The 22,475-nt window shown below is 40.4% G+C and overlaps 1 protein-coding gene across 1 annotated transcript; it reads right to left on the bottom strand.

The window, feature by feature from the left end:
* Window positions 1-1,471: 1,471 nt before the first annotated feature.
* On the bottom strand, window positions 1,472-6,913 carry LOC133027956 (nucleoside diphosphate kinase A2-like). The gene is made up of 5 exons (XM_061095139.1): window positions 6,824-6,913; window positions 4,839-4,971; window positions 2,284-2,385; window positions 1,980-2,092; window positions 1,472-1,892 (listed from the first exon to the last, which is right to left on the bottom strand). The coding sequence occupies exons 2-5, from the start codon at window positions 4,965-4,967 to the stop codon at window positions 1,778-1,780; spliced, it is 459 nt and encodes a 152-aa protein (XP_060951122.1). The 5' UTR covers window positions 4,968-4,971; window positions 6,824-6,913; the 3' UTR covers window positions 1,472-1,777.
* Between the last annotated feature and the right edge of the window lie 15,562 nt (window positions 6,914-22,475).

Here is a 22,475-nt window from a genome sequence, read left to right as displayed (position 1 = left end):
AGCATTTGGTTCTTACAGGAGCACTGTGAGGCAGTAAGGATAAATGACAGACACTTAAAGGAGCATAGCAGTGGGTCAGCAAGGATTTTAGGAAAAGTCATATTCACAAATCACTATTGTCCTAATGAGGCGTCACAAGGAGCAAAATCCTTCATCCTTAACAGGGAAAAGAAAACCGAGAAAGCAACATGCAAGCACGGCGACACACCAGGGCACGGGGGGGCGAGAGCCATCAGTGCAGCCAAAGTCAAGCCCCCTCAGGCATTTTAGTAATCTATATTTTTTATTTTTTAATAATGAATATATAAATAATAAAGACTACTTAAAAGTTAATAACCATACAGCGGCCCGCTCCTAACTCGATCCCAGACTGCGTGCTCAGGCTGCAATTGTACCATGGGTGTGTGTGTAATGCAGTTCTTCTTGTGGCCGCACTGACGATATTTTACATCTAAGGTTGCCATAGACAATTATTCTGTAACATTGTAACCAAGGCATTTTAGTGGAGCATATATATTCATATACTTGTGATAGCTTGTTTACCGGTATGTTAAAAGCATGTGTGCAGTTGTCGTTGCTGCACTTTGGATATTCTTTATTAAATCTCAAATTTTGTGATAACCTTTTTGTCCAGAAACAATACTATTGCAGAGTTGTCTTGTTATGCATATCGTATTTCTATTTATTGTGCTTTTGAATGTGCTATGAATTGAAGCTGCATATGTGCTGCCTGGTGCTGCAAGATGATTGTCATTTCCTTGCAGTCATATGTAGTTTGTTTAACATTATTTTGGCAAATTCAGTATGTAACAATACCTATATTGAATGTTTTGTGCACCATGTGTTTTTATAGGGAAAAATTAGAACTTCCTTTTAAGGTTACAGAACTGTAAGAGATGCTGGGTGAATGAGAGCACATCAAGTATAGTAGGTATTGCCAGTAATGGTAGTATTTGAGAGTATGCATATCATATGTCTAAGCAATGTATTTGTAAGCATAACCCATGAACAGCTACATAAATCATCTGAATATTATTTGTGGTATAAATGTTTATTCATTTTAGTAATGATTCATCTAATAAAACAGATTTCTAATAATTTTGCAGCTTTTTAGGATGCTCTTGCATTTAACTGCAACATTGGTTTTCATATTAGTATTTCTGCAATTTTGAGAAGTGTTGTCACAAGTCCTCAAAATGATTATCAAGTTTCCAATTTACTGAAGGTGTGGCAGTGCAGTTTAGCAGAGGGAGTCTACCTGTAATGTGTAAGTTCTAGTTTAGAAGTTATTTTGATTTAACATTTTACAGTCTATATTTGAAAATAACCTCCTGTGAGGCTTCATCAGTCCAAGTTAAACAAACAGATCTTTACAGTCTGCCGAGGATCCTGCATGATCCACATCACATTCATTTCAGATTTATAGGATCATATGTACATTAGTGTGTAATCTGAAGGACGAGACAGTTGGTATTGTGAGCGTTTTATTGAAAAGCAGATCACCTTTAAACAACAGTCAAAGATAAGTTTCAAATCGTTAACTACTGTCAAGGAGAAGATGGAATGTCACTAAATGGAATGAGCTCAGGAATGTGCAGACTAGACCTCCGCAGAGACCAGATCCAAGTACAGTATGACAATGGAATGAGGGAAATGCGGGGACCATGAAGAACTTGAAAGTTCTTCCCTTTTCTACAGATGAAAAACTGGAAATCTGGAGGCAAAACTTTCAGTGGTCTCTGACCAGGGAGGGAACTGCTGCAGGAGCCAGTACAGCTCAGTAGAGCCAGCTGAAGGCACAGCTTTCGTACTTGACCACCTCCTCATCTGTGAACCACAGGGCGATCTCCTTCTCGGCGCTGTCTGTCGAGTCGCTGCCATGGATGATGTTCCTGTGAAAAGGAAAAAATTAAATTTAATCCCAGTCAGCATTTTACATACTGTATGGGACGTTTACAGCCGTCAGATTCAGCACTTACTTGCTGACGTCGATGCAGAAGTCTCCTCTGATGGTTCCAGGCTTGGAATCAGCTGGGTTGGTCTCACCGAGCATCACTCTGCCTGTCTTCACGGCACCTTTGCCTTCCCACGCCTGTAAACAACAGTGATGGTGAGATAAATTCACTTTTCTAGTAGTCTTCAAAATGAAAACACGTTTCTGTAGCAGCAGTCATACTGGACGATCATTTGCACAGCAGCCTGGTAGCAGAGCTCTCTCCAGAGTTTAGCCTTTCGTATATTGTACAACGCAACATACTGTCAAATACAATCATCGCTTCTTACCATGGCAACAACTGGTCCAGAGCTCATGTAGTTGATGAGGGTAGGGAAGAAAGGTCTGTCCTTCAGGTCGATGTAGTGCTGGTTCAGGAGTTCCTTAGAGGCCTGCAGCAGGGGAACACGTAGACACAACGTCAGAGTCCAACTTTACTTACACTGATGCTGAGAACACATTCCTTTGCCCTGAACATTTTCCTGTGCTAGACATCCTACAAATGTGGATTGGTCACATATGACCAAAAGGGGAGCGATTTTCAGGTCCGCCGCCCGCACCGCGGTCACCAGCGAGATAAGCTCGCTCTCTGTTTGCGCCACGTAGGTGACGCAGGCCTGCTTCGCTATCTTCTGGATCAGCGGAGTTGTGTTGTCCCGCGGCATTCTGGCTGCGGGTGCGGACGGCAGCCCGGTGCGCTACTCTCGTTCGCACGTGATAATCGCGCACGTTGCGATTAGGAAATCGCGTTTTATCATATCGCGATTAAATCGCAAATGCAATTAATCGTTCAGCCCTAGTCTGAAGTGTCTGCGTCATTGACTAGAGCGATATGAAAAAAAAACAACATTTAAACATGTCTCGAACTCTAAAGCGAGCCAAACAAAGTAAACCTCAGTCCTGTACGTGTCATAATAACTTGATCAGTGATGGTGTTTTTTAAGTGTACAGTGAGCGCAGGTCAGATGTGGAGTGAGGAGGAAGCAGACTCCGACAGAGACACAGGATGACTGGACATTTAATGCAAGTCTGTCCTGAAGCAGCAGTGTTATAACTATTCAGTGGTAAAAACCTGCTGAAACTAAGAATATAGCTCAAAACATTATGTTCCGTCAGTGCATCGATGCGGAATCGTCCACTTCTGTGCAGGAGCCCAAACATTAACAGGTGTGCTGCTGCCCCTAACTCTACTCCAACCACATGATTAGGTCAGCTCTAGGCTAATTGGCGGTTTGTGTTGTCAGTCAAAACATGGACACAAGTCTCAACTTTCTAGCGAGGAAATGTTATATCGCGATAATTATTGATATCGTTTTATCACTCAGCCCTACCATTGACTTCATTCGTATTAGAATCAGCCGCTACAAAGTTTTCCCAGAGACTACAGAAGTGTTTTGTGGACTAACACTTCACCCAGCCCTCAACCAGCATAGTGGTGAGTAGATAATAAATGTTCATTTTTCAGTGAACCATCCCTTTAAGAGAGGTCACTGTGGGCCACCTCCCACTTGAAGGTGTGTAGATTAGAAGCGTTGCCTCTTGATGCTGCCACCCTTGAGTATACAGGCTATTTTAGCGGAGGATGTTCATCTTGAATTAATTATCTTGGAAGTCTTCCACAGTGAGTCTGGCTCTAGAGGTTTCTTCCAGTTAAGAGTTTCTCTCCACAGAAAATCTGATCTAGCCCATTTTAGCAAATCACAGTTTGACCAATTGGGCTTTGACAAGGTGCATCTTGTGCCCTTAACCCTCAATAAGAGAAAGGAAAAACGACTAAAAAGTCTGCTATGTGTTTGCTTGTTGTGAAAATTGTCAACCTCACTTCTCAGCAGACAGCTTGTGGTTTTTAGTTCAGAAACTGGAACATGTCAACATGCTGTGGGGTGCTTGGGTCTTTTAACTCATGTATTCCTTTGTAAAAATAAAAATGTGTTGAATAAAAAGGTTAATTAATAAACACTTGGCCAAATATGCTAATTTTTTTAAGGAAATCCTCCACCATGTCGATCAACTGCCATAACATCTGACTCCTTTCTGACTTCAGACCAAGTATTAATAGCACCTCACAAGGTGGCGTTTGTCTCAATCTCAAGTGGGTGAGTGTAATCCGTGTTTGTGCCTGAGGACAACTGTGGCAACCATACAATACATCCCACTCTAACAGTGTATAACCACAAATCCTGTAAGAAGATGTCTCAACCAATCAAAAAGAGCAAACATCCAGAAAAACAGGCCAAATAACACAAAATTCAGTCTGCAATTTATTTAACCACGATTCCCTTTCAGAAAGACAGAGCTCAAAATGACTCATAACTGAGAAGGAAACATTTCAGTTGGATGACTAGTTGAAATTACATGCAAGTCTAAATTCAAAAAGCTCTTCCTCCTCTGGACACTGTTCAGTGATACTTAGTCAGAAAGTACTTGGCTCCCACTTAAATTTCCCTTCCTGCTGAATTACAGACAGCAGGATTAATTAGAATCAATCTGGCCCTCAGTGACAGTCATTTGTATCGAGACCCAGAAAAATACAGGTCATTTTAAAAAAAACAGAAATTCTTTCATAATGCAGGGTTATAAATGGTGCACAGTAAAGAAAACATCCCAATCTGTCACAGCTCAGATGTTCAAGGATCAGGGGACGCTGGTCGTGCTGCAGTCAGGAATAGACAAGCGCAGGCTAAGCTGCTCACCGGAGGTCTTAAGGGTTACTCTGCACACTTACATGATCATGTGCACATCCTAAAGCAGTTAAAAATATCACCCAGTGACCTTCACGAAAGGAGCCACTGTAACATCCCTCACCCTAAAAGGTGAATGCAAGCATTATATTCTGTTTACTTACATGAACCATCTTCATGGCCACCAGTTTGAAGCCCTTAGCCTCAAACCTCTTGATGATTTCCCCAACGATGCCCCTCTGCACACCATCGGGCTTGATGGCAATGAAGGTTCGCTCCTTAAGCTCGGCCATGATTCTGAAAACAAAGGGGAAAAAAGGATTTAAGACAATTAAAAAAAAAAAAAAGGGTGTAAACTCCTGGAGGAGGAAGCCCGAGTGTCACTCACACCACTTGGTTGCATTTGGCACAGGCGGGGCCGGCTGCCGAGGGCCCCGACCCCATCGTACAGGGAACGCACAGGTGATGTGAAGGTTAGTGCCGATCTGACTACTGACCCACTGTGGCTTGTGGCCAGCCCCGCCCACACAGGAAACAACCTTATCCCTGGAATTCCAGGTACAGCGGACAGAGTCCAGCACAGGTTTAGCTGCTCACACCTTGTGCATGTAGCAAGTCCCTGAAGAATTAAGTCACTAATAATTTCAAGAATTTAATTAATTATGAACCAATTTATTTTCCATGTGTAAAATTGTCTTAAACTTGCAAGTGTAGGAGTCCTTTGAAGGGCCCAACACATATGGATTTTAGGGATCCAATTCAGTTCTTTGTTAGATTTATTGGCAAGTGGCCAAAATATCAAGCCTCATTACTGCCATCTACTGGATCTTCATCAATCAGACAGAATTGAGTAAGAAACAGTACAAAGAAGGAAAACTGAACCCAGGTAAAATATGGAAAAGCAACACGATCAAAATGAGTTTTGATGCAACTAATTTCCTACGTTACACGGGGAAAAGAGATCTGAAATATATTCTGAGTCCATGTAGTGATTTTTAGGCAATTAAAAGGACATTAAAATCTGTTCTAAAAACAGTGTGTAGCCTAGTAGTCTTTAGTTTTTGCCATTTAAACATGTAAAAACACGGATGCAGTAATCCAGGCGTGATGAGCTCAAATGTAAAATTATTTCAGTCTCTTCAAAAGCTTAACACAGGTCAGAACACTTGGCATATTTCATAAAAGCATGACTGTACAAGTTATGTGATGTGCCGTTTGAAGCGCAAGCTGCATTCAGAACAGGCTTGATGTGCTCCCACATTAGGGAGTGACAATTTTTTCGATACCTATTAATCAATATTAAACATTAAAAAGAATTTGGCAATGATTCTAAGGCGTTATTTAACCCTTATGACAAATACATGCATTTGAAAAAACTGCAATTGCAAAAAGGCGACGGGGGGGGGGGGGGGGGGTCGGTCTATTTCACAGTCAGGATGAACTGCTGGTCAGACAACAAAAGAAAGTTCAGGACACCTGCTCGAGCTACATTATAGTTTCACTTTTTCCAACATTTAACTCAGATAATCACACACTCACACTAGACCAGATGAACGTTATGCGATCAGGCTCCGCCAGGTTGTACAGCTCACTGAGTTCACTCAGGAAGAGGATGTGGTCACTGGTGTAAATGTCTGTGAGCTGCTGGCTGCACTTTGACAGTTCTTCAGTCTGTCAGATGATCGAGCTTCCGGCTGAAACTCATTCAAACCAGACCACAGCTCCATAGATCTATGCACAGCTCCACCAGCAGCAGCAGAGACCCATTCAGGGAACCTGGGAATCTCCAGCACAGGCCCGGGCCTTCGCCAACAGCCACATGGTCTTTTGTTCGCGGCGCCGCAGACCAATCACTTCCAGCCCCGTCAGCCGGTCAACGCCTCACTGCGCCACGACCGCACCGGAACAACGTGTCCTTCACTTCCACATACAATGTTTCCTTATACTTTTAAATAAATGAGGATTAACTGAGCTGGAAGGAAGCTAGTGTTTGTAGATCACGTGTCGGTAATGCCGGCTTCTTCAGATAAGTGTCAAAATGAGGAGCGCTGGCCTCAAACTGCTTCCTTTAAACCACAGGGCTGATAAGGAACGTGTGTGATGGGCAGCTGGACACACACAGCGGTAAAGAAGCGGAGGTGGACCTTACCTGACAGTAGAGAGATCCGGTGACAGCAGCTGAAAGCCTGGTTGACGTGGGAGAGGAGCACGGAGGCTGCGCGAGCCGCCTTTTATATGCGAGGCTGAACTACGGCAAGTCGGAGGAGCCACAACTGCAGAGCGCGGAACGGGGCGGGTCACGTGTGCGTGAAGCCCAGCTCGAGAAAATCTTCCCTAGCTAAAGTCAGGAGCATAATCATGTCGTGTTATGATTAAGTGCAATATACATAGAGAGATTGTTTATTGAAATATAAGACTGTCAAAGAAGGTGTTGAAATGGAGGGGATATAGACAATACAAATAATTACAGTGTAAACAGATGTGTTAGTATTGTGACATTCAGTTGAATTTGTTGTGTAGTCCCAGAGTTTGGTGCATACTGGGAGCAGTGGTGGTTGTACAATGACAGCAGCAGGGAGGAAGGACCTGCGCTACTTCTCTTTCAGACACTGAAATTATACGTTCTTATACACAATCACTCTTTGTTGTATTTATTATACGTAATTTTGTGTCTGCTGAAACAAAAATAATCAGGTCTGAGATAAAGACCACCTTAAACCTCTCAGACTGCACCCTTTCAGTAACGTCAAACTATTTTACAATCCAAGCCCACAGTGGGGTGCATGGTTCAAAGTAAACCTGACAAAAAACTTTAGAAATCTGAAAAATTATATTACCTTAAGTATGGTAAGAATAATATAATCAATATTGCTGTGTAAAAACAACTGAAGTTAATTTCACTTCAAATAAAATGTTCTGTTTGATTAGGCAAAAAATTTAACCAAAGCCGGCAGCTTGGCAAATTTGTAAAATAATTTAACACAGAAAAGTGAAAATAATTTATCATTTCATCAGACTTCATTTATCATCATTACATTAAATTATGACTTCCTATCAAGGAGGTTATGTTTTGAGCAGAACTACTCCATCAGTTTTATTGAAACTTGGTGGAGGGATGGGGTATGTGGCAAGGAAGAGCAGATACAATTTTGGGGATGGATCTGGAGAAAGAGGCAGATTCAGGAAACTTTTTTATCACAGATCTTGATGAAAAAAGGCAAATATTTAGGATATGTTGCCATGGATGTGAGGTCCATGGCAACAAATGTTTCGGCAAATGTTTTTGAGACTATAGGGCCATGTGGTTGAAAGTTAAGCTAGGTGATGTTGACAGATATGTCATGATACTGATTCATTCATGTTTTACAATGCGAATATGATTCCTGACTGACTCCCCTCCAGTCTTTCCTCTGCAGTTTGAGACAAAGTGCTGAGAGTACTTTTTTTTACACAAAGTTCAGCCTCTCTGCAGATGTATTTGGTCATTTTAAATTTACATATAGCAGCTAGTACATAGAAATAAAAATGCTGGGAGACATGACATTCTCTGCTCCACGCACACCATTAAATGCTTAACTTTCAGGCTGTTTTGTATTAAAGTCTGTGTTTGCAATCCTAGGTTTCCCATTATGACCACCATGATAAGAGGATTTGACTCACACAGATGTGTTTATATGAAAAAATGTTTGCACACATGTTCTGTATAGTTTATTTACTGATTTATATACTGTGTAAGTATTCTATATCCTCGGGCTTGTAGCCTACGAATAAAGCTTTTAAGATGAATTAAAGATTGACATCTGCAGTTTTTATATTTTATGGAAAGAGCTGCATGATAGTCATAAAGTCAGTGCGCTTTGCATCATATTAATGGAAATAATCTTGATACATCCTGTGTGTTCCAGCCTTGCTCTCAATACCTTATGTAGATTAATGGAGTTTTCTGAGCCTTGCTTCCTAGGAGTATGAACATATTATGTATGTCGGGCCTTATCAAATCTCTGAGATTGAATCTGCTTTGAAATATCCAGTTCTCATACGTTGCTTCCTCAGCTGGCTGCCACTGGCTTTATTAGAAGCTGCAGCAGAGTGTGAGACCCAGAGATGAGTGCATCCTTCACACTGGGAGTGTTTGTGGCTCCGCTGCCTCTGATCAACTCTGATTGTTAGACGGATGGAAGACATGGTGGAATACACAAAGCCTCAGGTTGAGATCACTTTTCCTGAGGTGAAATGAACACCCCTGCGCACATGCACATGCTTAGAATTACAACTGCCCAGTTCCATCATAATATATGCTTGCTCTCTCTCTATTACACACACACACACACACACACACACACACACACACACACACACACACACACACACACACACACACACAGACACACACACACGTTTCATTGACACTCGCAATCATTCATTGCAAAATTGAGTTTGCAATCAGTGATTTACTCTGCTGCGGCGTTTTGATACTCAACCTTCATCAGGCAAAACTCCTATGCCCTATATTTGGGGGACTGACATTCAGTGCTGCCTGACTCAATTTAATGGGCCTTAGTAGAGGTGTGTGCTCTACTGAGTGTCATTATTTCCCCCTGTTATCATTTTCTCTCCCTGCATGGGCTCTTTCTCCTCTCCTCTCCTCTGAATTACTTTCTTCCTGCACCTCTTGCAGTGAATGCTCCTTTAAATAAATAGAGAGTTAATCCATTGTTCTAATCTCCTTCTCTCTAGGCCCAGTCCTATTTTTACCAGGGTTTAAAGTCAGGATTAAACCATGCTTCTCTCACTCTATCTACCTCTGTTTATATAAGGGATGAAATTATTGACAGTTAAGTACACCACTCCAAAGCTGTGTTTTGTCGTGGCTTGTGCTTCTGGCAGAGTAGCAGATGCAAAACAGGATGCAAACTAGTTATTCAAGCTCGGGAGAAACAGAACAGACCAACTGACACAAAGTGAGAAGAAGCCCTGTGCAGAGGCAAAGAGACACAGGGGAAACATGGGTGCACTAGAGCAGGGGGTAAAACAACTGCAGACATGAGGAAGGACATTTTCCAAAATGAAACAGAAAATAAGAAAACTAAATCCATGGAAATTAATAGATTTGAATAAAATTTTGAATAAAAAAAAATATTCAAACAAGAGCAAATGTCGTTCCATATATATATTTAAAGAAGTGTGTGTGTGTGTGTGGGGGGGGGGTGTGGGGGGGGTGTTCATTTTGTTACTATGCTATATTTGTGGCTCCAGGTGTTTAATCTATAATTCCTCCTACAGTTTATAAGAATAATTATAGATAAAGACCTGCAGTGTCTTTTATGAGCCACACTAGTCATTAAGTCACTCAGAATTATACTATTATTAATACTACATGTATATTATTATTACATAACAATAATGGAAACACAGCCTGTGATATTCAAGTAAAACCAAGACGTGTATCCCTCTGAGAAGGGATATCGGTGCCAGTGGACACTGAGCTGAGGAATCAGGTTGGTGATCTCAGCAGAACAGAAGGAGGACTGGGCACATATCCCAGAGGCTTGGAAGACTCATGGCCTGGAGGCTAGACGTTACAGTTGGTACCCCTCAGGATGGTGGCAAGTAGGCCAGACAGGCAGAGCCACTCCACAGGGCCAAGATGAAAGCAAGGATGAAGGCAAGTTTGTCAGTGGGGGCAACCTACTGGGGTCGGGAAAGGTATGGCCAACCAGGAACATGGAGCAGGAGTCGGCTGGACCACAGACTAGGGTTCAGGAGTAGGAGTTGGATGGGCCACCAAAAGACAAGACATCAGCTTGAACCCCTGACTCAGGAGCAGATACAAATCGCTGCAGAGCTGGTCAGGAGGTAAACACCAGGTAAACAATAATAAGAGGTCCAAGTACCAAGTCACTCAATTGGCAGATCATGTTCTGCTGTTACCTCACAGGCCTCCAGGCCCATTCAGGACATAACCGGTGCCCTACTTTGATGATTTCCTCTAGACTGTGCTTAACGCAAAAGGCAGGCGACATCTTCCGCAGAAAATATCAATCAGTTTACTTTGTAATAGAAAATCGTCATTTTGCATTTGGTAAATGTTGATAAGGATATTCTTGCAGTCAAAATGTTTGTTTATAGCATCAGACTGCCTATTGAAAAATGCAAATAAGTGATTAAATGCACCATCAAGGGTCCCTTGTTGTGCTTTCAAATTGGGGAGCAAAATTGGAAAGAAATGAATATCGGTGGGTCCACCCAGAGATTTAAAATGAAATCGAAAGCAAATTTCCTGTATTTTCATGCAACCTAAGCTCTTGGATTAGGTCAAGAAAGAGCCACCTACACAACTCGATAGGAAAAAACAATAATGTATCAATCTGTGGATATACCTGGGTGGATTAGGACCTGAAATTGTTTGATATTTAAAATTATATTTCTAACCAAACATTACATTGTTATGGTTGCAGACTATGAGATCATCTTCAAAATGAAACAAGGACAAGCATGAAATGATAACACATCACAATGTGGTTTAGATAACTTGGTTCAACAATGATAACCATGATAATGACAACTCAGTACAGAGCAGCTGGAATACATGGAGATATGTAACCTTGTATTTCAAAATTAAAGAAAAGTAGTCTGTCCAAAATTAAACAAGTTTTGCTCCAATCGATTTGTGATGAGTTGGACTGAACTCCAACTCATGGTCCAGAAAAAGGGTGGTCCAAAAAGGTATGTTTTTTTAAATCTTGTTTTGGTCAGTTGCTGCAACTCAAGTTATTTTTCATAAAGAAAAAAAAGTAGAGTAGCAAAAGCTTTTTCCACCTAATAATAATTTATGAGGATGCATTTGCTCCCTACTCAGGTGCCTCTTGGTGTCATGCTAAGATTCTTTATCGCTGGCAGCGTGGAGTGTGGCTGGAGTGTGTATGGATAAGGCTGAACACATGCATGAACACACAACTGCAGCACCACCTGCCAGCCTTATCGGTCCATCACCCACAAGTGCAGAGATGCACCAGAGTTCACTGACACTGATGCAGAAGTTGTTTTTGTTTTTGCTGGATTCGCTTTAATGAAGACCGTAGATCTCTGCAGCATCCTCCTGCCCTAAGAGGATTATTACAAAGCAGAGAATCATTACTGTAATATAACCAACATTGCTTTGGGATAGAAGTCATGATGAGCCAAAACGGCCACAGTCCAATGCCTCTGACTGTGTTACTGCATAAGGAACTGGCGTTAATTCAAAAGGGAAAGAGGCCTCTTTCGAAACTGTTTCATGAATGCACACTTTAAAGTAATACTGAACCACTCGGATCCACGATTATATTCTTATCAGATAAAAGGGTTTTTACAGACATGACCTTGCATAAGCACATAGCCACTCCACTTACCACTTACCACTAACACTTACACACACACACACACACACACACACACACACACACACACACACACACACACACACACACACACACACACACACACACACACACACACACACACACACACACACACACACACACTTTGGCATAAAGTTCCCTTGCCCCTAACCTTAACCATCTAAACTAAGTGCATATCCCTAAATCCTTACCCTAACTAGTAAACCTACACCTAAATTTAAACCTAATTCTAATCCTAAAACCAAGTCTTAGCCCTCAAACAGCCCATTGGAAGTGGGATCGGCCCAAATGTCCTCACTTCGTAGTTTCTACGTTTAAAATGGTCCTCACAAAGATATCTGTACAAGTACACAAACACACACACACACACACAGTTTCCCACCGTTCCATGTATATGAGCTGTTGAGCTTTTGTCAGAGAATCTGTGCAGGAATTTTATCACATTATTTCACAGACCTGAACTCATGATTCAGACCTTTAAGCTGCGGCTCCTGAAACACACACAAACACACACAGAGCAGCGAAATAACTGATGGTGTCTCCGTCCTGTTTAAGCCCTGAATAAAACCATCTCTGATTCTCAGAAATCCTTTTGAGGATAAAAAGCTTCACAGCTTAATCCAGTCCATTGCCTCCAGAGGTAGCCATGCAGGACCCCAACCAAGACCGGGCCAAGCAAGTGCACAGTTATGTAATGTGATATAATCTGCTGTTTTATATGATTTACTGCACAGTGAGAGCTCTTTCTTTTGAGCCACACCATTGATATGATAAAAAGTGATAGCAATGTCCGTCTGTCGCTTGCTCATCCTTCTAGCTTTTAACAACACATGTTTTTATTTATTTATAACTATTGGTTATTAATTTACCTTTTTTAAATTTAATTTATGAATGGGACAGACTGTAAAATGACTTGCTCTTTTTGGAATAGATGATTTTTCTTAATCCGAATCTGAGCTCCACCACTTTGGTCTTGACTGAAATGTCTTAACAACTTTTCCAAGATGAAAAGTTCTGAAGAATGAAGGGAGAGGGTTCTCTGTGTCTGTCTTGTGGGAACAGAGATGCTTGTCTGAGTGCAGAGGCTGGAACAGAGCAAGAGGTTGCTGACACCTCTGTATTGAAGCTGTACAGGACAGAGCAGGTCAGAGCAGTCCCCAGATCAGCTGGTGATGCTTTGTTAAACTGTCTGAAGTGGTATAGCAATGTTGCAGAGTGGTAAAGGTGTTGCTTTGCATTAAGACCAGTTGAATTCAGATATGTGGTGTATTGTGTATATCTCTTGGTTAGTTAATAGAATATTGTAAATATATAAACTGTGGTGAAAACATGAACAAATTGATACTGAATGTTGAAAACTGGGACATTTGGTGTTTCATATTGGTTGACTTCTTCTGACTTTATCCAGTCAAATAAGCCCAATGCAGCTAGGAGCTCCTGACGAGCAGCATTATGACTGTATAACCAGCGCTGTGATGTTCAGTGTGAGTATATTCCTGAAAGATTATAGGCCCATCCATGTAATCCTGGTATTAACTCCAGATGAAAACAAATCTACATATTATTATTATTATTATGCCTCATACAGTGAGTTTGTACATTTTGCTCTTAACTGTCACTAAATGTCAGAATACAGCAAAGGTATCTGCATCATTTGAATCCAAATTGTAAAGTTATAACATAAAGTTACCTAAAGTTTGCTTGATGTGATTATCTTCTAACAACTTTTACTATGATTTACATGTTTCTAATATTTGCAGGACATTGGAAAAGTAATTGCACTAAAGAATTAAAACAAAAGCATAAATCAGCTTGACAGTTAATAGTGTATCAAACAGCACGTTTGCATCAGAGATGAAGATGGTAAGTAAGACCGGAGTGGCTTCTCTTCTTCCAGAGACAAATGTTTCAGTATGATAGTCTCACCTGAAAAGAGAATGTGGACTAATACCACACACTGTACAATTCAATCTATCAAAATGTGTCTAGATTTCAGAAGCTAGACAAGCTAGTCTGGTGGCAGGCCTATGCTTCCCTCTGCTGGACAACACTGAAATGCAAAACACTTCTCGACAGTTTGCTGGGTTATGATTTGATTTTACTGTGGCGTAAAGAGAACTCATGTTACATTGAAGAACAATTACACCAGTTACTTCAAAAAAGGCTGAATAGCTTTAGTTTAACATCTTTTTTTTTTTAAATTTAAATAAGATACTGCACTCGGACATAACAATGTCTTGTAGTTTTCTGTGATTTCTTATAATGTATCATATGGAGGGACCCTGATTATGCCCATACAAACAAAGAATTTTTTTTACTGTACAGTATTTAAGGGAAAGTCATGAGTAAACTCAAAACGCAGATATCAAGTGTTTTTATATTCAAGCAAAAAGTCTAAATACAAAAACAAAGACTGTTGTGTCTGTTAAGTGTCTTTCTATCCATCTGAGAGAAAACTATTCAATGACAGTTTAATGACAGTACATGAGACAACTCAAATATCTATACGTTGATTTTGATATTGCGCTTGATGAATAACTAGACTTGGACCAGGATGAGACCGGAGGAATCATTCAATTTATTTTCTTTATAGGTAAAAACAGTTCTGTCGGACGACCCTCACTCCCTGGAGTTCAAATCGTTGCTTCTTGTTGGACACAACAACACAGAGAAGCGTAAATACACACAGATCCACATTAACAGGTGCAATGACATTTTTTACAGTGTATTTGTGACAGGAAATGCTTGAAAGTCTCTCTTCACTGGTCACATGTCAGTAAATAAAAATGATTCCCAAGAAAAACACTTACTGTCAAGTTGAAATAAAGAAGACACTCTTTCATAACTGCCACTTGTGTTTTTGAATCAATTTATTGCAACAAACTAACCTGAGAATAATTGCAATATTTATAGAGCAGCTCTATCACCAATTACTGCAGAGTGAGGCAGGAAAGAGGAGGCGCTAACGATTTGACTCAGAATAGGACACAAAGAAATATTTACCTCAAAGGAAGGACATGATAGAGGGAATGAAGACAGCAGGACTAACAGGAGTAATACTGGAGTGTGGTGGAAGAGGTCAAGGCAGAAAAAATCTGGTTAACTTTCTAAAGAGAACAGGACTGACAAGACAAACAAGTCACTGTAGGAGTTCACTAACTCCAGAAGATGGCAGTGATGCAACAGACAGCAAAGAAGCAAGCTGCCGTTAAGAAGAAGAATACGTTGTTGTTGTCATGATTTGAGGCCGCTGTAACAGTTACCGAAGCTGTTTAAGGATAACTATCGCTATTTGTGACTTATTCCCTGAGATGTATAGTTTATGAATGTTTATCAGAGTGTTACTGTTCTGAGCACCAAGAATAAGTGATTTGTATTTCTCCTCCTGTATTGTGAAACAGGCTGTGCTTAAATGTTGTTAATGCTTTGCCTATGTTTTGTGTCATTGATCTGAAGCCTGAAATCCCACTGCTGCCAGGCTGCATTAGGCCTGTATATTTGCAGAATTTGACAGCACTCTGTGTTTAGACAAACATAGAAGGGCTGGGTACTATTCTAACAACAACATCAAGCAGTCCGATGTGCACAAAACACTAGGAGTGTACCTGGATCACAGTGCAGGTGTTCTGTCCTTGTACAGAGTCTCATACCCCATGACTCTCCTCCACAGAGTCCAGACCACATTCGCTCAGCCTCTCTTTGCTGGACTTTTGGTTTGTTCTGGATCAGTAGCTGAGTTCATTCATCGCAAACTGACTCAGGTCCTTTAAAGAGCAGTGATTTAGATTCTGTGTTTAAATCTTGAACTTATTTTGTCTCCATGTTTGTTGCTCAAGTTTGTTGTTGTGACATTTCCGCTCCACACAGAGATCAGCTGTCAATTAATCATGGTGGGCGGCACTTTAACGTCCTCTCATTGGTCGTTGTGTTGATATTTGAGCTTGTTGAGCTGGAGACGTGCTGCTCACTGCTTGTTGCTTTAAGCTGCCAAAGCTTGAGTGCATCTTTCACATTTCTCCCTGTAGAACAAGTGCAATCTGAAAACTGATGCACAACCACAAGAGGCACCCTCCTGTTTATACTGTTGACGACATCCTGTGGTGTGGGTTGTGCATACAACTTTAATCTGTCACAGCCTGGCTCTATGAAATATTCAAACATTTTTCTTTACCTTTAACCACGCTGCAGAGGTTATCCAAATGAATCCTTTTCAACATGTGGCATGAAAATCTAAACTTCAGTTTTTCTTGGCTTTTTCAGAATGATGTGTGGGTGTATGTCCAGTACACTTGCCCATATGAAAACATAAATATTATGTTTTGCAGGATATATTTTCCATGCTGTGTGTTAATATTACTGCATTGCTACAGTTTTACCTCTTTGTTTTCTTCTCCACCTCCCAAGCTTAAAAGTTGAAATATGTAACTGCACTTTTAATTTAAAAAATCCCCTACATGACCGTCTGTTTTCATTGTTTGCCTCTTTAAAGTAGCTTTAAGTCTTTATTTGTATGTTCCTTCGTTTCTGTACCCCTTCACACACTAACTGAGCCCATATTCACAAATCACAATTTGTCTCATAGGGCTTTACCAAGGTGTGACATCCTCTGCCCTTAACCTAAAAAAACCTTTTAAAGGGTAAAAATCCACCAAGATCATGATCCACCATAAAGATCAGATGCCACTATCATTCACATTCATTGTCCACTGCCGCCATCAGGATCCACCATCAGCTGCCACCTTGGTCGTGGTTCATCACCATTTTCAGACTTTTAGAGACTTTAGGGACGATACGTAAGCCTGAATTCTGGGAGCACAGTGCTCTATGGGGTGATTTGGTACTATCAGCTCTTTAAGGTATAATGGTGCCATATTATTAAGGGCCTTGAAGGTGAGGAGGAGATTTAACTGGGAGCCAGTGTAGTGAAGCCAATACTGGAGAATGGTGGTCTCTTTTTTGCTTCTTTTCAGGACACGTGCTGCAGCATTTTGGACAAGCTGTAGAGTCTTTAACGACTTACTGCTGGAGCCTGATAATAAGGATTTGCAATGTTGGGACAGGGTTTTTGTGAATCCAAAATGAATTTGTTCCGGAGAAAACCAGAGCAATGGATCTCAGTCTCAATCCTGTAAATCATTTATAATGTATTAATTATCTATGCCTATGGAGTAAAAGCAACAGAAACACAATAATGAGAATTATAAGAATTCACTGTCTTATTGCTAGAAATCACACTTGTAACAGAAATCATGGAGAGCAGTAGGGATTTGTAGAAACAAACATTGATGGCCTCACCCACAGGGGTGAAGTCATGCTTTCTTCATTGTCACTTACATTAGCTGCGTGTTTCTCTTTGCTTATATGGAACTCAGATGTGCAAGTCTTAGGAAAGTCTTTGTTCTTCTGAGTCTGTCATGTCTTTGTTCTTCTGCGTCTGTCAGGTCTTTGTTCTTCTGTGTCGGTCATGTCTTTGTTCTTCAGCGTCTGTGAGTCTCGATATGTTTGGGTGAGAGGGATTTGCCCTCTGCTGTTATCACATGACCCAGGAAAGTAACTTTTGTCGAACAAATTGCAATTCAGATTTTTCCCGTGAAACATAGGAGTCCGTACTTGTGAGTGATGGCATGGAATGATTACTTCTGCTTTTCGTAATGATTCAAAAACTTGAGTAATGCCTTTGATGGCGTCAGTTTTCAATGGATATTGCTGTTGGCAGGGCCTTAAACCAGATTTAGGCCATATAATTACAGGTTCAGCATTTTTTATTCAACATCATAGCCCACAGTGTCTTAGGGATTTCCTGTAGAGCGGAGATCTATTTTAAATAAAAAGGATTGGAGGATGTATTCTTAGTATTTTTCCAATCAGGGACATTTGACACTTTTTAGCAAAGAGACCTTGGTCTTTCCAGTTTTGTTTTTCACCTTGAGCAAGGGAAATGTGTGGGCTGTAGTCTGAGACTTAAAACATTTCAGACTGTTCGATAAGATAATTAAACCCACACACTGATCAGTGTCGCAGCATAAATATCTTATCAAAGGTTTATCATTTTGCATTCATCTCTAAACCATTGTTTTTTATAGGTGTTATCAGAAACCATATGAACATCTGATGTACAATGCAGAAAAGTAATTTTTCATTTCTAAGCATGTGATGCTCCAACAGCAGGGTTGGTGGGGCAGCACCACTGGAACAGGTGGACGTTGGCTTTGCTGCGGGTACAGGAGGTTTGCTTCTGTTGTCTGGTGTTCTGTTTCTGGAGTCTGGTGGATGGGAAGTTGTTCGTGGAGGAATATAGAGCGGAGGTGAACGGCTGAAGCTGAAGCAACTTCAGGTCCCTGAAGAGGGGCACATTCGAGATCGTGGTCCACTCTGACACACTGAGGCACTGTAAGATACAAAGAAAACTTTTTCTGTGCAGATTTATCTGTTTGTTCACACTGCATTTGTATCACATTCTTTCTTCTTTCCCTCTCTCATATCTCACAATAATTAATTTTTTTTTCTTTAATCCATACAGCATTTACATTATTTTCAACTTTTGGGCCTCAAAATCAGGGGCAAGTGTCAGGATTTAATTTAGCTCCTTTGTTTCCCATCTGTTAGCAATCCCCGATTCCCAGACCTTATTCTGTCAAACAGTCCCGGACCTTTGACACGAGTACACATATTATTCTTTAAGACGTGATTGTCAACACGATTTCAGATTGTTTAACGCTACAATGCTGAAAAAAGCCATCCACCAGTGGTCACAATATTCTTTTCCAAGGTCCCGGACCTTAGTAATATCGACCTGACCGGGTATGACGTCGGTAATCAGCAGACTTACATCAGATAGGAACCAAAGGACGTATTGGCTTCAATTTGTTGACTAAAATTATTTCAGAGTCTCACCATAAGGACAACAACGGTCTGTTTGTGTGGAGATCCCAGTGGTGACTGTCTGGGGACACGACGGTCAGCCCTCTCGTCTCTATGGTTCACTGAGGTAGAGGCTGAAATACTTCTTCTCTCAGGATGATCAGTCACTGTCCGTTCGTGGCTCCAAACAAGTCACACAAGGGATCCCACTTGTGACACTGAGTTTGTAAGGGAAACTTGACCTGGTGAGACGTCTGAAATAAAGAGACTAGAGAATCATAGTCTTTTAAGTATACTTTATTCCTTGCAAGGAAGGTCAGACAATCATACAGCATGCAAAGAGCATTCTGCAGAGGGAATGACAAAGAAACAGTTGCAGGCGTATGCTTTTTATGCAGATGCAATGAAGAGATGTGTGTGTGTTCTGCTTTCCATTACAGAATTTTACCACGGAGCTAATTTAGTATGTGTTAAATGTTTCTTTTTTAGAGGCGCTTTTGAGTTTAATGTTAATCGTAATGACTGTACATAGCTATCGAAAGATGGTCAATCTCAGGGTTTTTTTAAAGAATTTGTTGGTTATATCGACGATAATACGGGTTCAAATGTAATTGGAATTATTTCCTTAAATTCAGCTTCAGCATATCAGCTCATTCGATTACACCTTGGAGCTCGGAATGACGCTGCAGCTGTTGATAGTTTTCCAGTTGCACAGGAACAATGTTTATGTTAGCCAACAAGGCATTGTTAGCCTAGACAGTTCACAATAACGCATTATGCTGCATTTCAAGCATACTAACACCGTAGTAAAGAGTCCACAACCAGTAATTAGACTGTGTACGACACATTTAACGACAATGTGCTAATAAACAGTAAAAATTACAGCTTTCAGTAATGTTGGTAAATAGAGGGGTCATCTTCGATTTCAAAGTCAGGAAATAAACTTTCACCCCGACTTCTGCGTTCACACCATTGACTATATTAAAGCTTCAAACGTCAGGAGGCTATTTCTTTTGTCTCTCTAATGATCCTGTAGAAAGATGACTCTGGTTTTCAGGTGATCTGTCAGTACTTGGGTTGTGGACAGGTCTGGAGCAGGGTGGAAGTGTATGGGGTGCCGTTTGTCAAGCAGCTCACGCTGAAAATAACAGCAACATTTTGTCACATTTAGCTTCAAACCATGTTTAAAAAACTGGTGTGAATTTTTGAGAGTCACTTTTTTGCACATTTACAACAATATTTGTCAACTTAGAGATATTTTAAATATTTAAATCCAAATGTTAAATGTTACACTTAAATGTTAAATCTAAATGCTAAATCTAAATCTAAATGTTAAATTTAAATCTGAATGTTAAATTTAAATCTAAATGTTAGATTTAGATTTCAAATAAATGTTAAATCTAAATCTAAATGTTAAATCTAAATTTAAATCTAAATGTTTAATCTAAATGTTAAATTTAAATATAAATGTTAAATTTAAATCTAAATGTTAAATCTAAATCTAAATCTTAATGTTAAATCTAAATGTTTCGGGTGAAACTAAATATTTAGCTAATATGCAAATTCAAATGCCGGTTACAGGAAGTAGTAACAAAATAAAAGCTCGAGGAAGTCAGAGTGTGTTTATTACGGAGCCCTCCAGGGGACACGGGGGAAAATGAGGACAGCAAAATGACTTTTGCGAGATCCCGAGAAAGTTTAGGACAATGTATCTCATAATAATGACATATTAAGTCATTATTATGAGATACGGGTTGTGGGCGGGGCGCCACAGAGCAGGGCTGAGCGGCTTCGGGGACAGCCGCCCTTCTTGCGGAAGTGGGCGACTGTGCATCGATACAGAGACATAACAGGATCGATCCATGTTTTCTGCTCCGTTCATTGTCTTAGCGATGTGCTGCCGCTGAATAATTATAACCAGCGCTGCTCCAGCATCAGAACAGACGCTCATTAAAAGTCTGGTCGCCCTGTGTGTGTCTGTGTCTGCTTCCGCCTCACTTCCCTCTGTTCCCCGCTCACTTTACACTTTAACAATAAACACCAGTGCTGATCACAAGTTATTAGGACACCTACAGGACTGATGTTTACTTTGTGTTTGTTTGAGCTCATGAAACACATGTTTAAACACCGTGTGCACGTAGTCCCCCGCTCCACACAACACGTGACGTGACGCGCACAGTCAGGACCGTCAGCGTTAAAGTGACGGAGCGATCCGAAGTCATGATCGGTCATCATCGGATAATAACTAAAAAATACATGTGATTATCAGTTTTAGTGAAGAGGAACAGAGACAAGCATACACCCCTCCAACACACACACACACACACGCACACAGCCCCCCCCCCCCCACACACACACACACACAGTCTCCCATGACAGATCCTGCAGTCAGTATCTCATTATTATGAGATAGTATGAGATCATAACATCAGTCCTGTAGGTGTCCTAATAACTTGTGATCAGCGCTGGTGTTTATTGTTAAAGTGTAAAGTGAGCGGGGAACAGAGGGAAGTGAGGCGGAAGCAGACACAGACACACACAGGGCGACCAGACTTTTAATGAGCGTCTGTTCTGATGCTGGAGCAGCGCTGGTTATAATTATTCAGCGGCAGCACATCGCTAAGACAATGAACGGAGCAGAAAACATGGATCGATCCTGTTATGTCTCTGTATCGATGCACAGTCGCCCACTTCCGCGAGTAGGGCGGCTGTCCCCGAAGCCGCTCAGCCCTGCTCTGTGGCGCCCCGCCCACAACCCGTATCTCATAATAATGACTTAATATGTCATTATTATGAGATACCCGGATGTACATTGTCCTAAACTTTCTCGGGATCTCGCAAAAGTCATTTTGCTGTCCTCATTTTCCCCCGTGTCCCCTGGGGGGCTCCGTAATAAACACACTCTGACTTCCTCGAGCTTTTATTTTGTTACTACTTCCTGTAACCGGCATTTGAATTTGCATATTAGCTAAATATTTAGTTTCACCCAAAACATTTAGATTTAACATTTAGATTTAGATTTAGATTTAGATTTAGATTTAACATTTAGATTTAAATTTAACATTTATATTTAAATTTAACATTTAGATTAAACATTTAGATTTAAATTTAGATTTAACATTTAGATTTAGATTTAACATTTATATTTAGATTCAGATTTAACATTTAGATTTAAATTTAACAATTAGATTTAAATTTAACATTTAGATTTAACATTTAGATTTAAATTTAACATTTAGATTAAGATTTAACATTTAGATTTAAATTTAACATTCAGATTTAAATTTAACATTTAGATTTAGATTTAGATTTAGCATTTAGATTTAACATTTAAGTGTAACATTTAACATTTGGATTTAAATATTTAAAATATCTCTAAGTTGACAAATATTGTTGTAAATGTGCAAAAAAGTGACTCTCAAAAATTCACACCAGTTTTTTAAACATGGTTTGAAGCTAAATGTGACAAAATGTTGCTGTTATTTTCAGCGTGAGCTGCTTGACAAACGGCACCCCATACACTTCCACCCTGCTCCAGAC

Source organism: Limanda limanda, chromosome 21 (genome assembly GCF_963576545.1).
Source record: "Limanda limanda chromosome 21, fLimLim1.1, whole genome shotgun sequence".
Classification (NCBI taxonomy): Eukaryota; Metazoa; Chordata; class Actinopteri; order Pleuronectiformes; family Pleuronectidae; genus Limanda; species Limanda limanda.
The sequence above is the reverse complement of the archived record's forward strand: the minus strand, read 5'-3'. Positions and strand labels throughout refer to the sequence as shown.

What these genes read in the sequence shown, in the direction of transcription:
- LOC133027956 (XM_061095139.1), bottom strand. Translation starts at nt 4,967, where the DNA reads ATGGCCGAGCTTAAGGAGCGAACCTTCATTGCCATCAAGCCCGATGGT. An exon ending in CTGGACCAGTTGTTGCCATG is followed by an intron (nt 2,093 to 2,283) that starts GTAAGAAGCGAT and finishes TGTTGTTTACAG; the next exon opens with GCGTGGGAAGGCAAAGGTGC. An exon ending in TTCTGCATCGACGTCAGCAA is followed by an intron (nt 1,893 to 1,979) that starts GTAAGTGCTGAA and finishes TCCTTTTCACAG; the next exon opens with GAACATCATCCATGGCAGCG.